The sequence below is a fragment of the Lygodium microphyllum genome, chromosome 29, assembly GCF_053477565.2.
Source record: "Lygodium microphyllum isolate KBCC chromosome 29, Lygodium_microphyllum_v1.1.10, whole genome shotgun sequence".
Lineage (NCBI taxonomy): Eukaryota > Viridiplantae > Streptophyta > Polypodiopsida > Schizaeales > Lygodiaceae > Lygodium > Lygodium microphyllum.
Window position 1 is genome coordinate 61,865,097 of NC_141163.1, and position 22,982 is coordinate 61,888,078.

The 22,982-nt window shown below is 39.5% G+C and overlaps 1 protein-coding gene across 4 annotated transcripts in view; it reads right to left on the reverse strand.

The window, feature by feature from the left end:
- PK3 (serine/threonine protein kinase 3) overlaps window positions 1–22,982 on the reverse strand; it is a 94,004-nt gene that overhangs the window by 36,467 nt on the left and 34,555 nt on the right. For 3 of the 4 annotated variants that reach the window (XM_087671709.1, XM_087671707.1, XM_087671708.1), the window contains one exon: window positions 21,229–21,371. In XM_087671709.1, the coding sequence (XP_087527835.1) occupies window positions 21,229–21,371 (143 nt within the window). The remainder of the gene's footprint in view (window positions 1–21,228; window positions 21,372–22,982) is intronic. The other variant, XM_087671710.1, reaches the window with a different exon arrangement.

The following is a 22,982-nucleotide window of genomic DNA, read 5'->3' on the forward strand; positions in this document are numbered from 1 at the left end:
TCTAAATGGTGACTTGCAAAGGAGATCTATGTTGAGCAACCTCCTGTCTTTGGATCCTCAGATGGAAAAGCTTACACGTTGAAGAAGGCCTTGTATGGCCTCAAGCAGGCTCCGCATGCATGGAACGAGAAGATTGACTCGTTTCTTTAGTCGAAGTTGGAATATCGGCGCTCCAAGACCGATCCGCAGCTTTATGTGCACACTTCCGAGGTTAGTCGTGTGTTGTTTGTGTTGTATGTTGATGATTTGATTTTGACAAGGGATCATGCACAAAAGGTCCAAGAGACCAAGACACCTTTACATCAAGCATTCGAGATGACGGATTTGGGGATTCTTCATTTCTTCTTGGGTCACAATATTTATCAGTCTCAAAGGGGGATTTTCATCTCTCAGTAGAGGTACATTCAGGAGTTCCTGGTGACTTTTGAGATGGAAACTTGTCAGCCCATTACTACTCCTATGGATCCAAATTGGAAGGCCACTTCACACTCAAATTCTCCCGTGATGGATGCTTCACGCTACCGTCAGTTGATTGGATCCTTAATTTGGCTTCTCAACACTCGTATCCCGCAGGTACAAATGCTTCATATCTGGTTCTTGCAGGTTGGAGTGACTCGGATTGGGCTGACGATGTGGACCACCGACAGTCTACTACAGGCTACTGCTTTATCTTGGGTACAGGTGTTATCTCTTGGAGTAGCAAGAAGTAGCCCACAGTAGCCCTTTCTTCTACTGAGGCGGAGTATCGACCTACGTCTTCCACCACATGTGAGGTTGTGTGGCTTCGGAGATTGTTGGAGGAGCTTGGCTACCCCCAGACTCGTCCTACTCTTCTACGGTGCAACAATTAGAGTTGCATTGCCTTGGTACGGAATCTCGTATTCCATCCCCGGACGAAGCACATTGAGATCCAATATCATTTCATTCGGGAGAAGGCCATTGATGTGGAGTATTGCAAGACGGAGGATAACCTAGCAGATTTGTTTACAAAGGCACTTCCCTAGGCTTATCTTCGGCAGCATTCCCGATCCCTCAGTCTGATGCCTCGTCTAGGATCTGCGAGGGGGTGTTAGCATTTGAGTCATCCCCTGGGCAGGCTGCAGACTGCGCAGGTGCCACATGGCAGCCTGCAGTGCAGTCGGACTGTTTTTTGGCATTATTTTATTGCAGTCGGCTGCATTTAATGCAGCCGTCCTATTTATTTTATGCCTTTTATTTCTGCTTTATATAGCAGTCCTCCAGCACATTGTTTACACATTATTCAGTGACTTCAAATTCTGATCTTGAGATCTGTTGGCTGAGACAGATTGTGCTCGGACTGACGGAAATCAAGGTCATCAAGTCGAAGACATACGCAGATATTTTCTCTGCCCCCTTGTGTATTTCTGCACTCTTATACACCATACTACACCGCAGATTTTCTGCGTTTACACTATCTCCTTTTCTCTCTCTCTCTCTCTCTCTCTCTCTCTCTCTCTCTCTCTCTCTCTCCTCTTTGTGTTCACTCTCTCTCAGTCTTTGTCCTACGCTTCCACATCGCTGCACTCTGACACGTCCTTACACAACTACCATCTCCTAAGTATGATATCTTCTACACTAAACTTCTGACATCAAGAGCACATAAGATTCTTCTTTGGGAGGAGTTAGCTCCACTTGTCTTGGATCATGATGAGCATCTGAAAGAGATAGGAGCCAATGGATCCAGCTCTACTAAAGCTTTTACTGTAAGTACAGAAGGGGGAAACAAGAAGGCAAATAACTCAAAGAAATAGGATGAGAAGTCTAAGCCCAAGTGTCCATAGTGTAGGAAGGGCACTCATCCCAAGGAGAAGTGCCCACAGAAGCCGGAGGATGGTTTGAAGGTCTCGAAGGCTTACCCTGCTACTACAGAGTCTGTTTTTGTGCATCTATTTGAGGTGGAGGATACCCCTCTTGCTTCCTTCACTAAGGAGAAGCCATGGCTTGTTGACAATGGGGCCACTTTCTATTTGACTTACCATTAGGATTGGTTTCAAGGTCTTCATTCCAAAGGGGATTCAATCACCATTGGTAACAACTCTTTCATGCCAATGTGTGGAATGAGGACCAAGCTTGTAAATGATGAATCCGTGCTGTAATGAAACTCCAAGCTGAAGAAGATCTCATATATTAATGAAGTATAGGTATGAAATTTGAATATACTACTGGAAACTGTCCAAAACAGGCTGCTGCACAAGAATGGCCATAACTTGAAGAAGGAATGTCCAATCGTCATGGATGAGCTATAGAAATGTAGAGGACAATCCCTAGTATCCAGCCATGCCATAAAAATCCAATTTTGATGACCATAGAGCAATTATTTTTATGACAGAAATTTAATACAGCAAACTGTCCTGTTCAGATATTACTCTGTTTCCTGCAAAAGCCATGGAAAAGAATCAAGGCATGATGATGATTTCCAAGTAGACTCCTCCATGGGCAAACCTCGCCATTTAATAAGGTACTCCAGCAGCGAACGGTTCCTTAAAACTTTTTCTCTTTTGCCAATAACCTTTTTAGGCCCATAAATTATAAGACCATCTTCATCCATGGGAGGTAACTCTTCTAAAACCTTTATGGATGGACCCACATATCTCTTAAGTTGGGAAACATAGAAGGTAGAATGAATCCTTGTTGAAGAAGGCAAATCAAGCTTGTATGCAAACTCACCAACTCATTTGAGAATTTGATAAGGCCCATAGTAACGATAAGCCAACTTATTATGACCACCTTTGAGAGAAGCATACCTAGATTTAGGCACTTTGAGAAATACCCAATCTCCTTCTTCAAACTCCAAAGGTCTCCACTTTTCATCAGCATAAGCCTTCATAACATCTTGTGCCTTCTGAATGTTTTCCTTGCATTGATGCAAAAGAGCTTCCATTTTCTCAACTTCAGCCTTGGCTTGTGGGTTCATGTCCTCATGAAAAAGGGCTGAAGGTATTTGCACTTTGAATCCATAAAGCGCTTCAAATGGTGACATGCTAATGCTCATATGATGAATGTTATTATAACAGAATTCAACAAGATGTAACCAATGATCCCATAAAGCTCGAGTGTCATGGCAAAAATGACGAAAATAGACTTCCAATCATTTATTGACACGCGCCGTTTGGCCATCGGTTTGGGGATGATGTGCCATGCTAGAAGTCAAAATTGTTCCCATAGAAGTGAATAAACTCCTCCAAAAGCTTCCCATGACCTTAGTATCACGATCGGATACTATCTTCAATGGCATACCATGAAGCTTAAAAACACATTCCATGAACTGTTCAGCCACTTGTTTTGTTGTAAATTGAGCCTTGGTAGGGATAAAATGAGCTGATTTAGTCAACCGGTCCACCACCACATAAATGCTATTCCATCCATGCTTTGTTGTAGGTAAGCCCACAATAAAATCCATTGTAATATCAATCCACTTGCCTTGAGGAATAGGAAGTGGTTGAAGTAAACCACCGTGTAGAAAAGAGAAATCTTTATTTTGTTGACATGGAATACATTGCATAACATAATCCTTAACATCTCTCCAAATGCCCTTCCAATAGAAACTCTTATGGATATTCTCAAATGTTTTGAACAACCCATGGTGTCCCGCTAAGGGTGAAGAGTGTATCTCATGCAAGATACGGTCTTTTAAAGAAGATTGTGGTGTCAAGAATACTCTACCATGATACCATAAAAGACCGTTGTGCCATTTGAAATTTGGATACTCTTCTCCTTTGCCTTGCTGAAATTCCTTCATCATCTTTGATGCTTACTCATCAAGCAAATACTCCTCTTGAATATCATGGATCCAATCCTTATACACGGTTGAAATGGTAGAAATGGAACATGCCCACATTCTTGATAAGGCATCCGCCACCACATTGTCTTTTCCCGCCATATAAGATATTTCAAAGTCATATCCTTGAAGAGTAGCTAACCATCTTCGTTGCTTAGGAGATAAATTTGATTGTAAAAGAAAATATTTCAACACACGGTGATCGCTTTTGACCTTGAAATGGCTGTCATAAATGTAATGATGCCACTTTTTGATAGCATGCAATATTGCTAACATCTCTTGCTCATAAACATGTAGTTGACGCTCCTTATCATCAAGCTTTTGGCTCTCATAAGCTATGACTCCATGATCTTGACATAAAACAGCCCCAATTCCTCTTTCACTAGCATCCGCACATATGATAAACTCCTTAGAGAAATCCGGACATACAAGGATGGGTGCTGAAATTAGAAGAGATTTCAGCTCATTGAAACTTTGATCGGCGATGGAGTCCCAAAATAAAGCTTCCTTTTTAAGCCTATCCGTCAATGGAGCCACCACATGAGCATAATTCTTAATGAACCTTCTATAGAAAGATGACAACCCAAGGAATCCTTTCAAAGAGGTTGCATTTGTAGGAGTAGGCCATTCTTTAACACATTTTACCTTATTGGGGTCCATTCTAATCCCTTGTTCTCCCACAACATGACCTAAGTATTCAACTTCATCTTCCATGAAAGAACACTTCGTCATCTTGGCAAAGAGTGTGTGTCTTCGTAAAGTATCAAAGACCTCTCTCATATTTTGCTCATCCTTGGATTTACTATAGATTAGGATATCATCAAAGAAAACAAGAATTATTTTGAACAATAAGGGCTGCAAAATTTTATTCATGAGGGCATGAAAAGTAGTGGATGCATTGGAAAGTGCAAATGGCATAACCAAGAAGTGGTATAACCCTCTTTCAGTTCTAAAGGCTGTTTTGAACTCATCTCTTTCCTTCATTTGAATTTGATGATAACTCGATCGAAGATCTATTTTGGTGAAGACCTTTGCATCTTTAAGCTCATCCAAAAGATCATCAATTCGGGGAATAGGATACCTATTCTTGACCGTTGACTTATTCAAATCCCGATAATCAATACACATGCGAAATGATCCATCCATTAGCATTTGCTCTAAGCCCAAGGTAAATTTGCCAAGTGTTTTCAGCCAATTACAACCAATGACAATGTCAATAGGCCCCATATCCAAAGTGATCAAATCTACTTCTATTGTGTAAGAGGGCAATAACTCAATTGAAGTATACGGACACACTTCTTTACTAGACTCATATGCATCGTTGGCAACTTGTATCCGCAAGGAAGAATCCATATCAATGGGTAGCAACTTCAGCCCATTCAAAGATTTGGTGTTGACGAAGCTACGAGTGCTGTGTCGTATCCATTAGTATGTGCGCAACCTTGCCATTAATGAAATCTTTGAGTCTAAGTGTATTTTTCCCTTTGCAACCGATCCGTGCATCATGTGAGATGGTATACAAGGAAACATGAGAATCATGATGACCACCTGGATCAAAAGGAAATCCATCCATGGGATCATAGAATTCTTCGCTGGTGGCATGCTCCTCTTCATGAATCTCTTCAACCATCGGGTATGCATCAACATACAGTAAATTTCCCTCTTGATCTTCTTCTTTTTCAACTTCCACTTCCTGAGTGATCACCATGTTTATTTTTGAGTTCTTAGCTTTACACTTCAGCTTACTTTTGCATGCATTTCCTGAAGCTTGTCGTGAGGAAGGAAGTTGCTGTTAGAACTGTTTTGGGGCAGTTTAGAAGCATTTTCAGCTCTTGAAAAAGTACTTCTTGGCTCAGCCACATTTCTGAAAGTTTACTCCTATTTTTATACAAATTTTCCACTCTGTTTAGAGGCATAAACAGTGGGAAATGTTGGCACTTTGCTGTTATAACTGTTTGGACTGTTATAATCTCTGTTTTCTTGTCTAAAAGAGTCTCTTGATTGGCTGAAAACTTGCCCATACTTTGTAGGTTGATTGAAAACATTATTAGCCATACTTCTTTGCTGAAAATTTCCTTCATCTCTTTTGTACTTCAAAGAGTATCTTTCAGCCAATCATATGGCCTCATGTAATGTTTTTGGTTGTTGAGCTTCTACCTCTGATATGATAGGGCAAGGTCAAGACTAAAAATGTATTTCTTCAGCTTAGCAAAATCTGAAATACCTTCAATATACATGGAAAGATTCAAGTAGGCATTGGAATAGTTTCTAACGGACATTCCCCTTTGAGCGCACACATACCATCTTCTTTGAAGCCTTTCTTTTTCCAAAGGAGACACAAAGACATCAATCATCGCTTGCTTGAACTCCTCCCCAGAGTCAAAACTTTGCCCAATCTTTTGCATGTAACGCCACCAAGTATGGGCATAACCTTCAAGATGAAGGACCGCGAAATAAATTTTGGCCTCTTCACTTCTAGGGTAAAGGGTGAAGTACAATTCAAGCTTATTGATCCACTCCTTCCATTCCGAAGGTGATGCATTATCTCCTTTGAAATTAGTGATATTAATCTTCTCTTTATATTCTTTTTCATTGTAAGATGACTGCCCATGAGATTGTTGTCTCTATGAAATGAGATAAGGGTTGTCCATTTGAAACACGCTCTTGGTTTGGGATGTCATGGGCTGATCTTCGCTCATCATCCCTTCCACCTTCATGAACTTGATTATTGACTACAGTTTCTTTTTGTGCATTTGAGGGCTGATGATAAAAATTCTTGTAGAAGGGGTCACATCCATGATAATCACTATCCCATGGAGTGTTGTCCTGTTCCCCTTCATGTTTATGATTATCCTTTGGATTGCTAAACTGAGGCCTTGGGGTATGAATACCATGAATTTGTAAAGGATGATGGTTGCCCCTGACTCTAAATGGCTCTCCCCTTTCAAAGGTGTGCATTACTGGCTGAAACTTTTCTTTGCTTGGATGGGAAGAATTACCAACAAAGGGAATCGCATGGAAGTCTTCAATATTTTGAGATTCACTTTGTGGTTTACTTCCGATTTCCTTTATGGCTGAGATGAGCTCTTGGAATAAGAATTTATTGCTTTGCTACAATTCAGAGATTCCTTGGTTTACCTATGCCATCCCTTGCAACAAACCTTGATTCATATGGATTAAACCTTCATTCAAAGCCTTCAAATCCTTAGAAAGGCCTTCATTGACATGTCCCAGCTCTTTTGACAATAGGAGATAATCATTCCCTATATGCTCTTCATGTATGTCTTGATGTCCTTGATGTGTGCTATGAGCAATCCCAATGCTTAATTCTTTATCTACTTGATCAACATTATGGGCTTCAATTGTGTAATTTTGATCCTCTTGGAAGACTCTGACACCATCATTCAATGCCTCAGTAATAGGGTCTTTCTTCTTATTCTTGGCCATTAGGAAACAGTGCTGTAGTAGTAGACAGTTTGTCACTAAACCCCTTGTTTCTCTCTGAATATGGCACCAATCCCAATGTTTAATAGCTCTATGGAATGTTTATTATATGGGAATATACCAGATTTGGTAATATCTCAGCTTGCAATAAGGTATATGGGTAGAATGAACTCAAACAATGTATTCCAAACAGCCTGTCCACTAGACCCCCTGTCAGTAAATTGGCCATAACTTTTGCTCCCGATGTCGGATCAACAAACTTTTTTATTTTAATCAAAGCTTAGGATCCCCTCTTCAAATCAAGCTATTAAGATCCCAAATCAGATCACGATAAAATTTTCTGTAATAGGAACTGTGTACCTGTCCAGAGAATTCCTACAACCTGTTAACACCCTGTGGAAACCTTGTTTGACCCTGTAGGAATACTCTAAGTGAAGGAAACCCTTATAAACCACTGTAGCAACCAGGAGAGGGTTATGGGGCATCTGTAGGGCTCAAGAACAACCTGTAAATGGGTATATACCTGCTGTTTTATCTGTTAAACACCTGTAGGTGTCCTGAAAATAGAAGATACTCTGCCCCTCTTCCAATGGTTCACCAACCAGTTATGGAACCCTGATTATTGTTGATCAATGCTGTACTTGGGCCAAACTCTGATAATGGAAATGTACTTACATCTAAATTTGAAAATAGCATGGGCTCCGAGACAAGAGGGGTATGCAAAGTTCCACCTCAAGCCGGGTTGTACACCCCTTCAGGGTCTTAATCGGGAAGGGATGGTCACCTCTCTTTTGTCTTCCCGACTCGCATGGCATCCGCTTTTCCTCACGGGAACCAATATGGCAAGTACATTCTAATGGCTAATCAAACAAGGATGCTATGCATTGACTGAAAAAGCCTTTGAACTTTTAATGAAATGCAAGTGGGTATTGGAAAATGACTGAATTGAAAAGGGCTATGAATAGGGCATTACCCTTTTGCAGTGACTCGCTGCTTTTACAATGTTCCCACTTACCATTTTCATCATTGTTTTAGTCCTATAGCATCAATGCTCAACCATCCAACAAAAATCCAAGTCAAGTAGACAGTGAGTAGCATTTATGCAATCAATTGAGCTTCAACATTTGAATGGCCAGAAAAGAACTCATCAAGCAATCATAATCAGTCCTGGGCTGAATTCTACATGTCTTCAATAGGAATTAAGAGGTTCTACTACACTCATTCTCTCTTATGAACAATAGGACCGGTTCAACAATTGGATAAAAGAGAGATTAAGTTGAAAGTACTAGAATTACCTCTTTAATGCAGATGGAAAGTAGTGGATGAATCCAATCAATCAACCTTAAGCATAAGACCCCATCAATAGACCAAGATTTAAATCAATAGGCCAATCTTCAAGAAGGATTTGTCCAATATGATTGCTCCCAAGTAATCTTCAACTCCCGATCAATAAGATTGCTCCAATGCAATCAAAAGAAGTCCATGACTTGATAGAAATCCACAATAGCTTATTGGAGAAGATCCTTTGAGCTTTGATGCATGTAATTTCTTATTAAAATCATGGATTCCATGAATTTTCAGACATTGCCATGTACAAAGGCTGAAAATGCTTTGAAACTTTAAGAATTCCTCCAATGTAAACCAAATCGCTGAAGAATACCTTCAATTGAACCTTTCCGGGGTTGTAGACAACAAAAGCCCCATGAAATTGAAGAAGATAATCCAAGAATTGGATTCTTGAAGCTTGCTGCCCTGTTTTGACTCCATAGCCACCATATTTTGAAGCTTCACGTCCAAGAAGGCTTCAATGTCAGTCCCTTGAGTGTTGAGGAAGCTCTAGGATACTTGTTAGAGTAAAAGACCTTTGATTCTTTGAAGAAATTCCAAGAAAATCACTTCAAGGGAAAATACAAGAAATTCTCTGATACCAATGTAATAAAGCTAAATTCCAAGAAAATCACTTTTCTTGAAGCTAAATTTCTTCAAGAGAAATTCCAAGAAATTTCTTCAAGGGAAAATACAAGAAATTCTCTGATACCAATGTAATAAAGCTAAATTCCCTTGAAGAAATTCTTTGATACCAATGTAATAAAGCTAAATTCCACAACAAGCTTTTAAACTGAAAATACAAGAAATAGACATAAAATACCAAGAAGCCATAGCCAAGGTGGCTTGGCAAAAAATGGTATTACCAATATTGGTTGAGAATCAAATGATGAGAGGCTGTAGTAAGGTATGCACCCCAAGCTATGGTGGCCAAGAGTATTCACCCTCTTAGATGGTGGGAGGTTGAGACCTCAAACAAGTAATGTTTGTAAAATGGCAAAAAGATGCTACGCATACTATACCTCCACCTTTTATTATTACCCTAGATTAAGGCATTTATGCTTTATTACATTGAAAGACGATGTTAAAAATCTTTTTCTCACGATGCCAAAGATGTATACACTTAGTGAATTTCTCTCTCAAGTAATTGAATGTGACAACAGCCTGTTTGAGAAAAGACAAGAAAGACATCAAGGAGCCACTTTGAATTCAAGCATGATAAAGACTTTTGAAGACCTAACTGCCCAAGAAGATTAAGTATCTAAGAAAGAGCCTATGCAAATTGATATGACGCGGACAAAGACTTTTGAAGACCTAACTGTCCAAGAAGACTAAGTATCTAAATCGATATGACGCGGTTCAAGCAATTGACAACTCCAAAAAAACAAGGTGGTGCATTAATGGACCACGCGTGTATTGTGGCCAGTCAGGACACATAGCTAATATTGTCCTGACTAAGAAAAGATGAGAATTTACGGTGCCACTACTCCATCACTATTGGGAAATGTCGACGTCTAGCCTTAGTAGAGACTATGCGGTTAGATAAAGCTTCAAGAAACCCAAAAAAATCTCCTTCTATCTACAGGTCCAACATTTAGCTTTATGCTACCAATAAAGATTCACCTAGAGGGAAGACAAATAGATGGACAAGCTTTGTTAGACTTTGAAGCCACAGCATGCTTCATGGACAAGAAATTTGTAGCGCAACATGGTATACAACTTCTAAGGAAAGCAAAGTCAGTATGTGCAAAAGTAATTGATGGTCAACCTCTTGCTTCAAGAGGTGTAAGTTATGAGACTCAAACCATAAAAGTTACCCTAAGGAGTCTTGTATTAAATATAGCCTTCAACATTATCCATTGCCCAAATAGTCTTGTTGTTAGTGGGCTACCTTGGCTAGAACTACATAACCCCGACACCAATTGGAGGTCTAGAAAGGTTGAACCAAGGCCAATACAAAATAATAAAAGGAAGAATTCTCGACTAATATACATTGGGGCAAAGGTGTTCATGCTTCAAGCAAAGAAAGACCCGTCCTTTTTTATTTATGCAATTCCAATGGAGAAGCCAAAGGATGAAAGCTTGGACACACTCTCAGCTCAACATGCAAAGTTCAAGGATGTGTTTGAAAAAAAAACGTAGACATGCTACCAAAACACTAACCTTATGATTGTGCAATAGATTTACAACAAGGAGCTCAACCTCCTTTCGGCCCCATTTATAAGCTATCCCAAGATGAATTAGCAAAGCTTAGGAAATATGTTGATGAGAATCTTGCCAAGGAATTCATATATCATTCAAAATCTCCAGCAAATGCTCCAATTCTATTCATCAAGAAAAAGATGGATCCCTTCGTATGTGTGTGGATTATAGAGGGCTCAATAAGATTACTATCAAGAATTGCTACCCTCTTCCTTTGATTCCAAAACTCCCTAAATGACTTTAAAAAGCCAAGTCTTCACTAAGATAGATCTTCATAGCTCTTATAATCTTGTCAGGATAAAGGAAGGTGATGAATGGAAGACAGCTTTTCCGCACAAGTTATGGGCATTTTAAATATATTGTCATGCCATTTAGCCTCACGAATGCTCCAACGGTTTTCCAACATATGATGAATGATATCTTTCAAGAATACTTGGACGACTTTATTGTGATCTATTTGGATGTCATCTTGATCTTTTCCAAGAACCAAGAAGAGCATAAGCATCACATCAAAATAGTCTTCAATAAATTGTGGAAAGTATACTTGTATGCAAAGCTGGAAAAGTGTTCTTTCCATCAAACTAAAGTTGAGTTTTTGGGGTATGTCATTTTTTAGAAGAGAATTTCTATAGACCCTAAGAAGGTAGAATGGGAGACTCCTTCATTTATGCAAGATGTTCAATGCTTTTTGGGATTTGCAAATTTTTATCGAATCTTTATTAAGAATTACTCTGAAATTGTTGTCCCTCTAACCAACCTAACTGGAAAGGACAAGTTTGTATGGGATCAAAAGGCTGAACAAGCTTTTCACATATTAAAGCAAGCCTTCACCTTAGCACCCATTCTCATTTATATAAATCCATTGAAGCCCCTTAGCATGGAGATAGATGCCTCAAATTTTGCACTTGGATCTATTTCTATCCCAAATCGGTGATGACGATCGAGTTCATCCAAGAGCTTTCTATTCAAGAAAATTCTCTGCTGCAAAAATCAACCATGACATTCATGATAAAGAACTCTAACTATTGTGCACTCCTTGGAGACCTGGCGACACCTACTTGAAGGCGCCCCTCATAAGATCACTATCTATACAGATCACAAGAATCTGAAATATTTTATGACTTCTCATGTCTTGAATCATCACTAAGCAAGATGGAGTGGTTTCCTCTCTAGATTTGACTTTGTCATTACCTATAGGCCTGGCCACCAATAAGAGAAGCCAGATGCTTTATCTCAAAGATTCTACTTGGCACCAAAAGAAGGTGATGAAGCCCATGACCAACAGAATTTAGTTATCTAAGATCTTGAAACCTAAGCAATGGAAGTTAAGAGCAGTTATCGGCACAGCCCCAGAAGACTTTGGATTCTTATCAAAGGTCAAGAAGGAAATTACAAAGGACTCATTCACCAAGGACATAAGGAGACAATTACATAAACACCAAGAACAAACTCAAAGGGATTTCTAGGAGATTGATGGGCTGCTCTATTACAAAGGACTCTTCTATATTTCTCCCAGTCCTTTACAAGTGGAGATACTCAAAAAGAGACATAGTCTCCCCTCAACATGGCATTTTGGAGTTAACAAGACAATCGATCTGGTTTCAAGGGATTTTTTGTGGCCACAAACGTGGAAACTAGTCAAGGACTTTGTGCATCCTTGTGATACGTGCAATCGAGCCAAAGTCCCTCGTCATTGACCTCATAGCCTTCTTCAAACACTACCTATTCCAAGTAAGCCATGATCATCTTTATCCATGGACTTCATTGTCGAACTACCTTTTTTCAAAGGGTATGATTCCATCTTAGTGGTGGTTGATTGACCCACAAAAATAACACACTTTATCCCAAAAACCAAGAGCGTCAATGGAGAAGAATAGAAAGGCTCTTCTCGAAACAAGCATATCGGCACCACGGGCTACCTGATGATATTGTCTACGATCGCGGTTCCCCTAGTTTATATCTGGGTTTTGGAGAAGTCTCTTTACACATTTGGGAAAACGAGTGAATCTTTCTTTAGTCAATCACCCACAAAGTGATGGACAAACAAAAAGAGTGAATCAAGTCTTGGAGTAATATCTTAGATACACAATCAACTATCATCAAGACAATCGGGTAGATCTATTACCCCTTGTTGACTTTGCCTACAATAATTCCTTCCATGCCTCCACTCAATTCACACCATTCTTTGCTAATTATGGTCAACACCCAAGGATAGACAATCATGTAAGATCGTAGGAGAAGAATCCAACTACTATAGACTTAACTCAACACCTCTTTAATATTCATAAAGAGTTGCACGCACATATCAAACAAGCTCAAGAGAAATATAAGAGAAATGCTTACAAGCTTCGCATGTAACACCCATCATGTAAAATTGAAGATCAAGTTTGCCTTCTTTAATGTGATCTACGCTTTTCTCGCCCCTCCCAGAAACTGGATTATCAACGACTTGGGCCCTTCAAGATTCTTGGCCGAGTAAATCTAGTCACTTATCGTCTCCAGCTTCCCTCGTCCATGAAAATCCATCCTGTATTCCATGTTTCAATCTTGGAGCCATACCATACATCCAATATCCCTAAAAGAATACCAAAGCAATTGCCTCCAACCATAATTAAAGATCACCAAGAATATGAAGTAAACAAAATCTTGGATTCAAGAGTTTCAAAAGGTAAATTACAGTATCTTGTCCATTGGAGGGGCTATGATGCAAGTAAACAAATGTGGAAACTAGCTTCATCTTCAATACCCAACCAAGCCAAGGTCTATTCAAAAGCACGCCACCACCTCTCGTGGAACTAGATGCTAGAATGGGGTACTGAAACCAACCTTCCTCCTTGGATAGGGTGATAAATAATCTGATTAAGCACTAATTACAGCAAGTATAAAATTCACGTCAATTGAAAATACACACTTTACCACTTTAATCTTGGATATTGGACACCTTGTTGGCTCCAAAACTGACGCCTCTTTTGATATTTCTTTATCTTATATTGCAAATGGAAGAAGTACGGTTGAGATCCATTGATCTCCTCCGCTAATCCAAGTGCCTCTTGCTGTCAAAACTGACTGGCAAGTCTCCAAACTAATTTTCCCCTTGGTTTGCTTGGGGATTGGTCTTCACCCTGTTCCTTGAAAGACAAATTTAGCTCCAAATCTGATATTGAATAGCTGGCCTCTTGAATCTTCCTAAAATTCCTCAATTTCAACTACTGGAATTCAAGTCCTAGGCTCTCAATTCTAAGCATGCATCCTGAGGCAACTATCTAAACTCTATTTTCTATTGTAAATTAGGTTTTATAACAGTGAGTGATTGAAATCCCTTCCTCTAATGGCTCAAATTGCTGAGAAATACTAAGATAACTTAACCATGCTCAAATAGCCATGAAAGCTGTCACCTATAGATTAGGACCACCAGAAATATTGCTGCCCCCTCTAATATACTATCATTTGCACCAAAGGGCCTTGGGTTGCTGTCACCTGCACCTAGAGGGCTCCAAATTGTTTTCACATGCTGTAGAACTGATTCCCGATGGCTGGAAATCACATCAGCAGCCTCTCCTTGCTCTCTTGCAACCTCCTCTTTCACAATGGCTGAAATAGACTTCCGTCAATCGCTAGAAACGGAATTTTAAAATTAATTTAATAATTATTCTAATGCTCAAAAAATTAATACCACCAATTAATAATTAAATTGGCTAGACCAATTTGTCTTCCAAGTATCCTTGAGTAGTTATTGATCCTTAGACTGACATTAATTAATTAATTAATGCCTAGTCTCTAATGTCACTACTGACATTAGTGGCCAATAAATTGTTCTAGGCCAAAATCTAACAATGAGTAAGTACCACCTAGTACCTACCAAGCATAACTTATTACAAATTTTGCCTTTGGCACCAACTAATATCTCACGATCTTCGGTCCTGTTACCATGAAATAATTGCCATGTGCATCGCATGTGTTAAACAACCTTGCACATTTGATTAATATCTTAATTAAATATTATCGACAAGATTAGAGCATCTCAAAACTTCACAACCCTGTGACCAACCTCCCCCTTGAAATCCCTGCAATCATCCTCAATTGCACTACATAGTGCCAAACCAAAAGCATACTACACTGGAATTTCCGTAAGGCATCACAATCACAACATTGACCACTATTGTCTAAACATGCTATATGCCCCAAACCTTGCTGAAAATTTTCAACCAGCATAAACATCACATAATACTAAGAATTAGCCCATAATTGATACTAGAAACCCATTGAATGTATCCATACCTCATGTTTCTCAACTCTTCTAACTTCAAAACCATCATAAAGCATATTCTCAGCATAAACCATGACTGAAATTATCAATGGCATTTACTAACATGTTGTTGTCCATGGAACCAACTATAAACCATTGAAAACTGATCATAAACTGATCACTTGCTTATCTGAGAACTAATCACAAACTACTGCAAATGTAACCTTAAACAGATCACAAACTAATTGCAAAAACTAATTTATAATCGATGCAAAACTGATCCCAAAAGCGACCATAAACGGTCCTCAAACTTATCAAAAACTAAGCTGAAACTAATCAAAATTTAATCTCAAAATTGAGGCAAAAGCTCATGCCTAAACTAATGCAAAAGTATAGTTTCAGTGCCCAGGTGAAACTCATACTCATCTGCATACATCTCACAATGACTAGTGCACTAAGTAGTGACCTCATGGCAAATATACTATCAACACTGTACCTTGGATGCATACTAAATACATCTGAAATCCACTACATACGAGAGCTATCCAAAACTAGTGGAGTGGAAGTGCTAGCTTCCCCTTGAGCATCAAGCAATGCTATGGACCCTTGCTCTATTAAACCTAACCGAGCCCTGTTAGCAAATTTGTCAGTTTATAGTTGAGTCTGTGCATTCCATAGAGGTCTAGGCACATTTTAGATATTTTAGGTATTTTTTATTTGTCATTTTGATGGTGTTTATGGCATTTATTACTAGCCAACTTGGCATCATTGATGGCATTATTTTTGCCTATTTATTCAAGCTTCTTCCCCACAATCATTATGTATCACCTGTCATTCATCATCTAACAGGTTCTAGTGGAGTGAGAGAAGAAGGTGCCAATGCCTTCACAACCGGTGACTTACATTGGTTCTGTATTGTTTCATATCTTGGTATATGGATTCCATTTCCCGAGTATCTCTTTGATCTCAGTTCTTTGTGCAATGTTCTTTTCTTTTGCAATGTTTCTCTTCTCTCCTGTTCAGCAATCTATTACAGCAGTTTTTTTCACATTTCCACCACTGCATCCACTTTTAACATGGTATTAGATCGCAGGATCATTGTTCCTGCTAGTGTTTTGCACTGTTTCAGGTCTGAACTTTGACTTTTTGTCGACTGTTTGGACCTGTTCCTACTGCTGTGACTAATTTGCAGCCTAGACGGCCATCTTTTGCTAATTTTTGGCCTGTTCTTTGCTATTTTCTCAGCATTTTTAGTCATCTGTGTTTACGATTTTTTGGGGTTGTTTCAGGGCTAGGGACCTGTTACTGACCCTTCCACATCTGTGTTTTGGGGACACAAGCTGATGCTACCTGTTTTTTCCTGCAAGTTGACTACATTTAATGCAGCTCGTGTCTGTGTTTTCTTGATCAACATCTGCGTTGTGCTCTTTTGCTTTTGTGCAAGGCTGAGAAACAGGTTTCAGGCTGTTTTTTTGGCTGTGATGCATCTATATTTTCCTTTTGTGATACATTGTTCAGCTTTAGAGAGGGTTCATGTGCATCAAATTGTCGTGTTCTCATCACTACACTCTAATTTCAGTTGATCTTTTCTCTTTGTGCTTTCTTTACTATAAAGAACTCATGCAATCCTTGTGAATCTATCTTTTTGGCATATTTTTCTCCCTGTAGATCCCTTGTCTTTCTTCATCTTCTATATATATCCCTCCTCATGGCTCCTCGGACATCTCCTCCTAATGGTCAACATGCTGACATTCTTTCCTCATCTACAAGTGTTATGTTGGAGACTTGCTATGTTCAACTTTAGGTTTCTGTAAGGATGACCTCTTGGTGCTTCAGTTGTTCCCATTTCAGAGATGGCTGCCATACGGCAGAAGAAGAAGAAGTCTTCATGCTATTATTGTGGCAAGAAGAGACACCTTCGAAAGGACTACAGGACATTAGCAGCTTTCCAATAGGAGCAGGAGCGGATGGTGACAAAGGGTGACAACTCTCCTAGCAAGTCTTCCTCATCTCCTGGTGCTAGTTTAGGCCCCAACTCTGTGGCCCCAGCGATGTCTGCAAGGGCCTCCCTTCCAAGTTGCTAGTACAAATGATGCAGTCATCCCTTACAACTCTCCAATGCCAAAGAGAAAGTGTGAAAGGGTGGTGAGATGGGGTTGGTATATCTCATCTATACAAGTATACAAGTGCACAAGTTTTCGAGAGGGGTTTCCCAGCACATTGACCAAAAGGCTAGTAGTTTCAAATCTTGGAGCTGGGATTGACATCCAAATTCATGATGAGCCGATTATTTGATAGAGAGAGGAATTGGCTCCTAGCCTGAGCTCACATGAGAGGACACTTTGGTTGTCTAGCCAAAAGCGGGAAATCCATGATCACATATATTGAAAGGCATTTTTGATAGGCTGGTCTTATATGCTACTACGAGACATTGTTGACAAATATTGAGAGCTGCTATGATTCTTTTCTATTTTCAAGATCTGATACGATCGATATCAACATCAAGTTGTCTCCGAGACACCTTGGTGGTGGCTTACGCATCCACTACTTGGGTATCCATGGTTCTACTCTAGTGGTCCTTGTTGTATGTACTATGATGGGTCATAATTAGTGTATCTTCTTTTGTATCAGATCACCCATGATATGAGAGAGGGTATTAGCAGATATGTCAATTCATGGTTGAGTTTGTGTATTCCAAAGAAAACTGGGCACATTCTAGATATTTTAGGTATTTTTTATTTGTCATTTTGATGGTGTCTATGGCATTGATTGCTAGCCGACCAACATTTAATGATGGCCAACCTAACATCATTTATGGCATTATTTTTTCCTATTTATACAGGCTCCTCCCCACAGTCATTATGTATCATCTGTCATTCATCATCTAACAAGTTCTGGTGGAGGGAGGGAAGTAAGTACCAATGCCTTCATAGCCAGTGACTCACATTGGTTCTATACTATTTCATATATTGATATTTGGATTCCATTTCCCGAGTATCTCTTTGCTTCTAAGTTCTTTGTGCAATGTTCTTTTCTTTTGCATTGTTTCTCTTTTATCTTGTGTTCAGCAATCTATTACAGCAGTTTTTTTCACGCTTCCATCACTACATCCACTTTTGACAAGCTTGAACTAAAGTTAGCTCTAACTGAAAGGCATCTCAGTAAAGTTGCAACAATTGAGGATGGTCTGCCAAGTCATCCACTTCCATCCACTTTGCATGTATTTGGGAAACAACTGAAGCTTCACCAAGAAGCATATGGAAACTTTACCTCTAACTTTACTTGCCTCGAAACCTCCACTAGGTTATAGGCCTTTCTTTCCCTTAAGCATTGCCATCTGAAGACATTCTTGCTGTAATTCTTAGTTGAATACAATTTCAGCACTAGAGCAAAGCTTCTGACCTTCAATCAGGTGCCTCAAGCCCAGCACTTCGAGGGAATTGATGGTATCCAAGTGATGGAACCTTGAAACCAGTCTTTCTCCTCAAATAGGATGGTAAATAACCTGATTAAACCATAAAATTCACATCAACTAAAAATACACACTTTGCCACTTTAATCTTTGACATTGGACACCTTGTTGGCCCCAAAATTGGTGCCTCTTTCGGTATTTCTTTATCTTATATTGCAAATGGAAGGAGTACAATTGAGATCCTTTGATCTCCTCCGCTAATCCACGTGCCTCTTGCTATCAAAACTAACCAGCAAGCCTCTAAACCAAATTTCCCCTTGATTTTCTTGGGGATTGTCAATTGATTAATGCCTAGTCTCTAATGTCACCACTGACATTAGTGGCCAATAGATTGTTCTATGCCAGGTACCACTTAATACCTGTCAGGCATAACTTATTACAACTTTTGTCCACATTTGATTAGTATCTTAAATAAATGTTATTGACAAGATTAGAGCATCCCAAAATTTCACGACCCCATGACAAGTGATGTAATGGACACTCAAGCAAGGACAGCCCTTGGAGTATGCAAGCTACCATGAAGTTTCTCTAAGATTCTAGAATATTTTCAAGAAAGTGCTAGACAATTCTAAGAAGGTTCTAGATAATTCTTAGGGAAGTTCTAGAAAAAGCTCGCATCAACGGTTACATCAACATTGCTTATGACATCACTTTTGTCAATGATGCTTATGTCATCATCTAGAAGCTTCCCCTACACCTCCTCAATTCTAGCATAAATAGGGGTCTTGAGCTATAAGCCCTTCAATCTTGCCAACACCAATTGTGAGGCTCCTACGAGGTAAGTCCTCTTCCAGTTCTTGTCTTGTCCTATTAGTATCTAGTATCGAGTTTTGTCTTATAATCAAGCCATGCTCTTGTGAGTATTCTCTTGTAATCAAGTTCTCTCCTAATCGAGTTATCTCCCTTATGACACTGTGTTTCATGCTCACATGAAGCACATTGAGGTTAGGTATCATTATGTATGGGAACAGATTGTAGATTCCAAGTTAGCAATGGCCTACTGTCCCATGGAGGACAATGCAGTCGGCAGACAACTGTCAGTAGGTCCGCCAAGTTGGCCAACTTTCATCAATTCCTGCTATTTATTGCACACACCAGGCAGGGGCAGGTTACTCTCTTCCATGTTCTATAGGGGCTCTCAGATTGCAGCATTCTTCAGCTCCACCTAAAGTAGCTAGAACTGATACAATACAGACAAACACTGTGTTAGAGCTCCAAATGCCCTCGTCTGACTCAGACTGAGGCTCACAAGCAGGTGATGACCATACATGACACAAATGGCTGCCAACACCAAATCCTTGGCTTACATGATCAGTTCAAGAGGGTTCAATCATGGCTTGAGGAGATGATGGAACTTGCCAATGACTTCTACAAAAAGCTTTTCCAACAGGAAACTGTCTCAGCTTGAGTGACCATTGCAAGCAATTGGTGTGGGATTCCACCCATTCCTTAGTGATAGATGAGATGGGATGGTCATTCCTTTCCCCATTCACTAAGGATGAGCTTTTGCACTCTTTTCAGTCACAGGATAAGGCAGAAATGCCAAGGAGAGGATGATCTATCCAAGGCGTTCTTCTTCACCTACTAGTAAGGATGTGAAGGACCCCCTGCTACAAGCCTTCCAGGAGATCTTCAGTTTAAGACAAATGCTAGGCAGCATGTCAGCAGGCCCAGTCTCCTCCCCAAAGCACGAGACCACTTGCCTTGGAGACTTATATTGGATAATCTAGTGCTTAATCAAGGAACTAGGTCCACAATTAAAGACCAACTCACTGCACACAGATCCTTCCATGGCACATATGGTTGTATTGATATGTAAGAACATAGTTGCAATGTTGGGGATGCTTAGTGCTTGAATGACTTTGGTTGTCTCCCCACACATATAGACAGCATCTTGGGATGACATAGGACTTCACAAATTTGCAGGGAAAATAGCTGAAGGTTTTTTTTCCCTCTTCCAATACTTATGGTTTGTTTAGTCCAGATGGTGCTGCACAGATCTCTTGCGTCCTCTACAACTCCAAACAAGATCATCATACTCATCACATGACCTAGCCATTTTATGACTTGGTATTCGTGTTGCAGGAAGCTACAATCTTTAAGAAGTAGAGCTATGGTTTTACTCTATGCCATAGCCAGACAGCAACCCGGGCCCACAAGTGTGCAGCATTCTATGTCAGTTTATGACTTATCAGGGTCTACGACTCTGCTGGACTTTGACAAGATCAGTTCTCTCAATCCCACATATCATGTAATTAAGTACTAGCAACAGGTTCTTGATGAGCTGGCATTCATGTGAAAGCAAGTTTGTACTCTCATTCTTTGGCACTTGTGGAAGTTGGTCTGTGTATATAAGTAATGGTATGGCAATAGCATGCCCAATTCTCACGTGCTCCTCTTCACACACTTCACCCAAAAGAAATCAAATAGTGCAACCTTTTGAGTGTATTTTGAACCTCAGAATGTCATCGAAAACAAATCTGGAAGAGAGAAGCCCCATAACAAATGGCAACATTCCAGCACCCCTCCACACACAAAGACAAAATGCTACAGTGGTTGGCAACCTCTTTTTTGGGAATGTTATTATGCAATTATTTCAAGTTCAACCTCTCTTCATAATGCATTGATGTCATTACATCTCTGACAAGCCTAAAAAGCAAAAGAACATCCAAAATAACCATAAGGTCTTATAAGGAGCTCTGTGGAAACACCACAACATTGACATTACAAGCACAGTACCTTCACTGCAATGATAGAATGTTCAACCAGGGGCAGTAAATTTGGGTGATTAAATAAAGATGAGATGTAAATCTCTTTCTTCACAAGATCTAATTGTTCCTCTGTTTGTATAACCACTTTCTTCAGTGCATATATGCCATCTTCTGCAACAAATAATTAGCGAGGATTTCAGAAGAGAGCACTGCAGTCTTCAACTATGATTACACGGCTTTAACAAAACTGGATAGCCAAACTTTGAGAGTACAATTCAGGTAAAATTTCAGAGTGTCTGATGTAAATCCCAAGGACACTACTGATGAGATTCAAGATTATTAAAGCAACCAAGACAAGGAAAAAGGAAAGAAGGCAGAGCCAACATTTACTGTTTAGACGTGTTGACACACTGTTTCTGTCCATAGAAGATCAACAGATTGCTCAGAAAAAACTGCTCTATAGGAATTACACTGTTAGCTGAACAAACTAGTACCTTCTGAAGAGGAGTTATAATGTTAGCTGGACAATTACCACTTAATCCTTGAACTCACTAAGACCAAGGTTATCAACTTCATACTCAACCCTTCAGAGGTCATCTTTACTGGAGGTGGTCAATTTCAGTCCTAACTAATCAAAGGAGGGGAAATGTTGCATGTGGGTACTACCTTAGCAAGCAAAAGGTGAAGCAGCTTAAATGCCAATATCTGTTTTAAGTATTCATATTGAGAGGATACATGAAAAATACATTCTCCAAAAACATCCTATCCTTGGTTTTGTTGCACCCTTTTGTCTTTATTGACAGTGAGCTTTGAAATTTCTATAATCAATGCGGCTAACACTTCTGATTTATACAATGCTTGGTTGATTACTAGTGTAGTGACTACCATTTTTAAAACTATACATTAGCAATACATGTAGTAATAGAAGTGTGCTTAGTTACTTGGTTACATGTATCAGCCTTTTAGTATGCCTGTGTTGGATTTGGGGGTGGTATGCTTTCAGAATAAAAAATAAACTTTAATGATTTGATTAAACTTCACCCAAAGATTTTTTATTACAATGGACTCTAATTTTGGTACCCCTAGGCATGGCCACTAGTGCATCAGCAATAAAGGATTTGAAATTGGGTATGCAATGGACAAGTGTATGGGCTATGTGCCACAAGGGTAGGGCAAAAGGAACAAGATTCAATGCGAAACTCTCACTGAATTGAAAGTTTGGACCTTAGAATTTAGTTACAATGAAAGTATCGCCAAATGAGCAACTTTTACATGTCAAATAGTCTGCCCTTGTGATTTAACGAGATTCTAGAGAGAAAAATCCATCTAGTAACGCATGTATTGCCATTTGCAACTCTCTCTCCCCCCTTCTTAGTATCCCACACCCAATTTCGTTTTTGGTTGTTGCCCTTTTTATCTCTTCTAGCTATGGAGAATGCAAGTACAACATGTATGGGAGTCAAGGCAGTAGCCATTCTTCTCCTCTTGGCATGGGGAATCAACAGGGCATCTATGTAACTCCATAACCAAAAGGTATTGGTGTTGTTTTCAAGTTGATTCTCATCAAAACAAGCTATTACAGCACTAGGGATGAGATCTTCTCCTCTTCTCTGAGATATAGAGCCTTGTGCGCTTTTTGGACTACACTATCAATAAAAAAGTGATTTTCTCACCATTATATCACCGGAAATCCCTCTGTTTGTGAGAGAAACAGCACCAAATTGCATGGTAAATTTCTTTGAAAGATTGCTCCATGAACTTGAGCTTAAAGATGGCTATGTT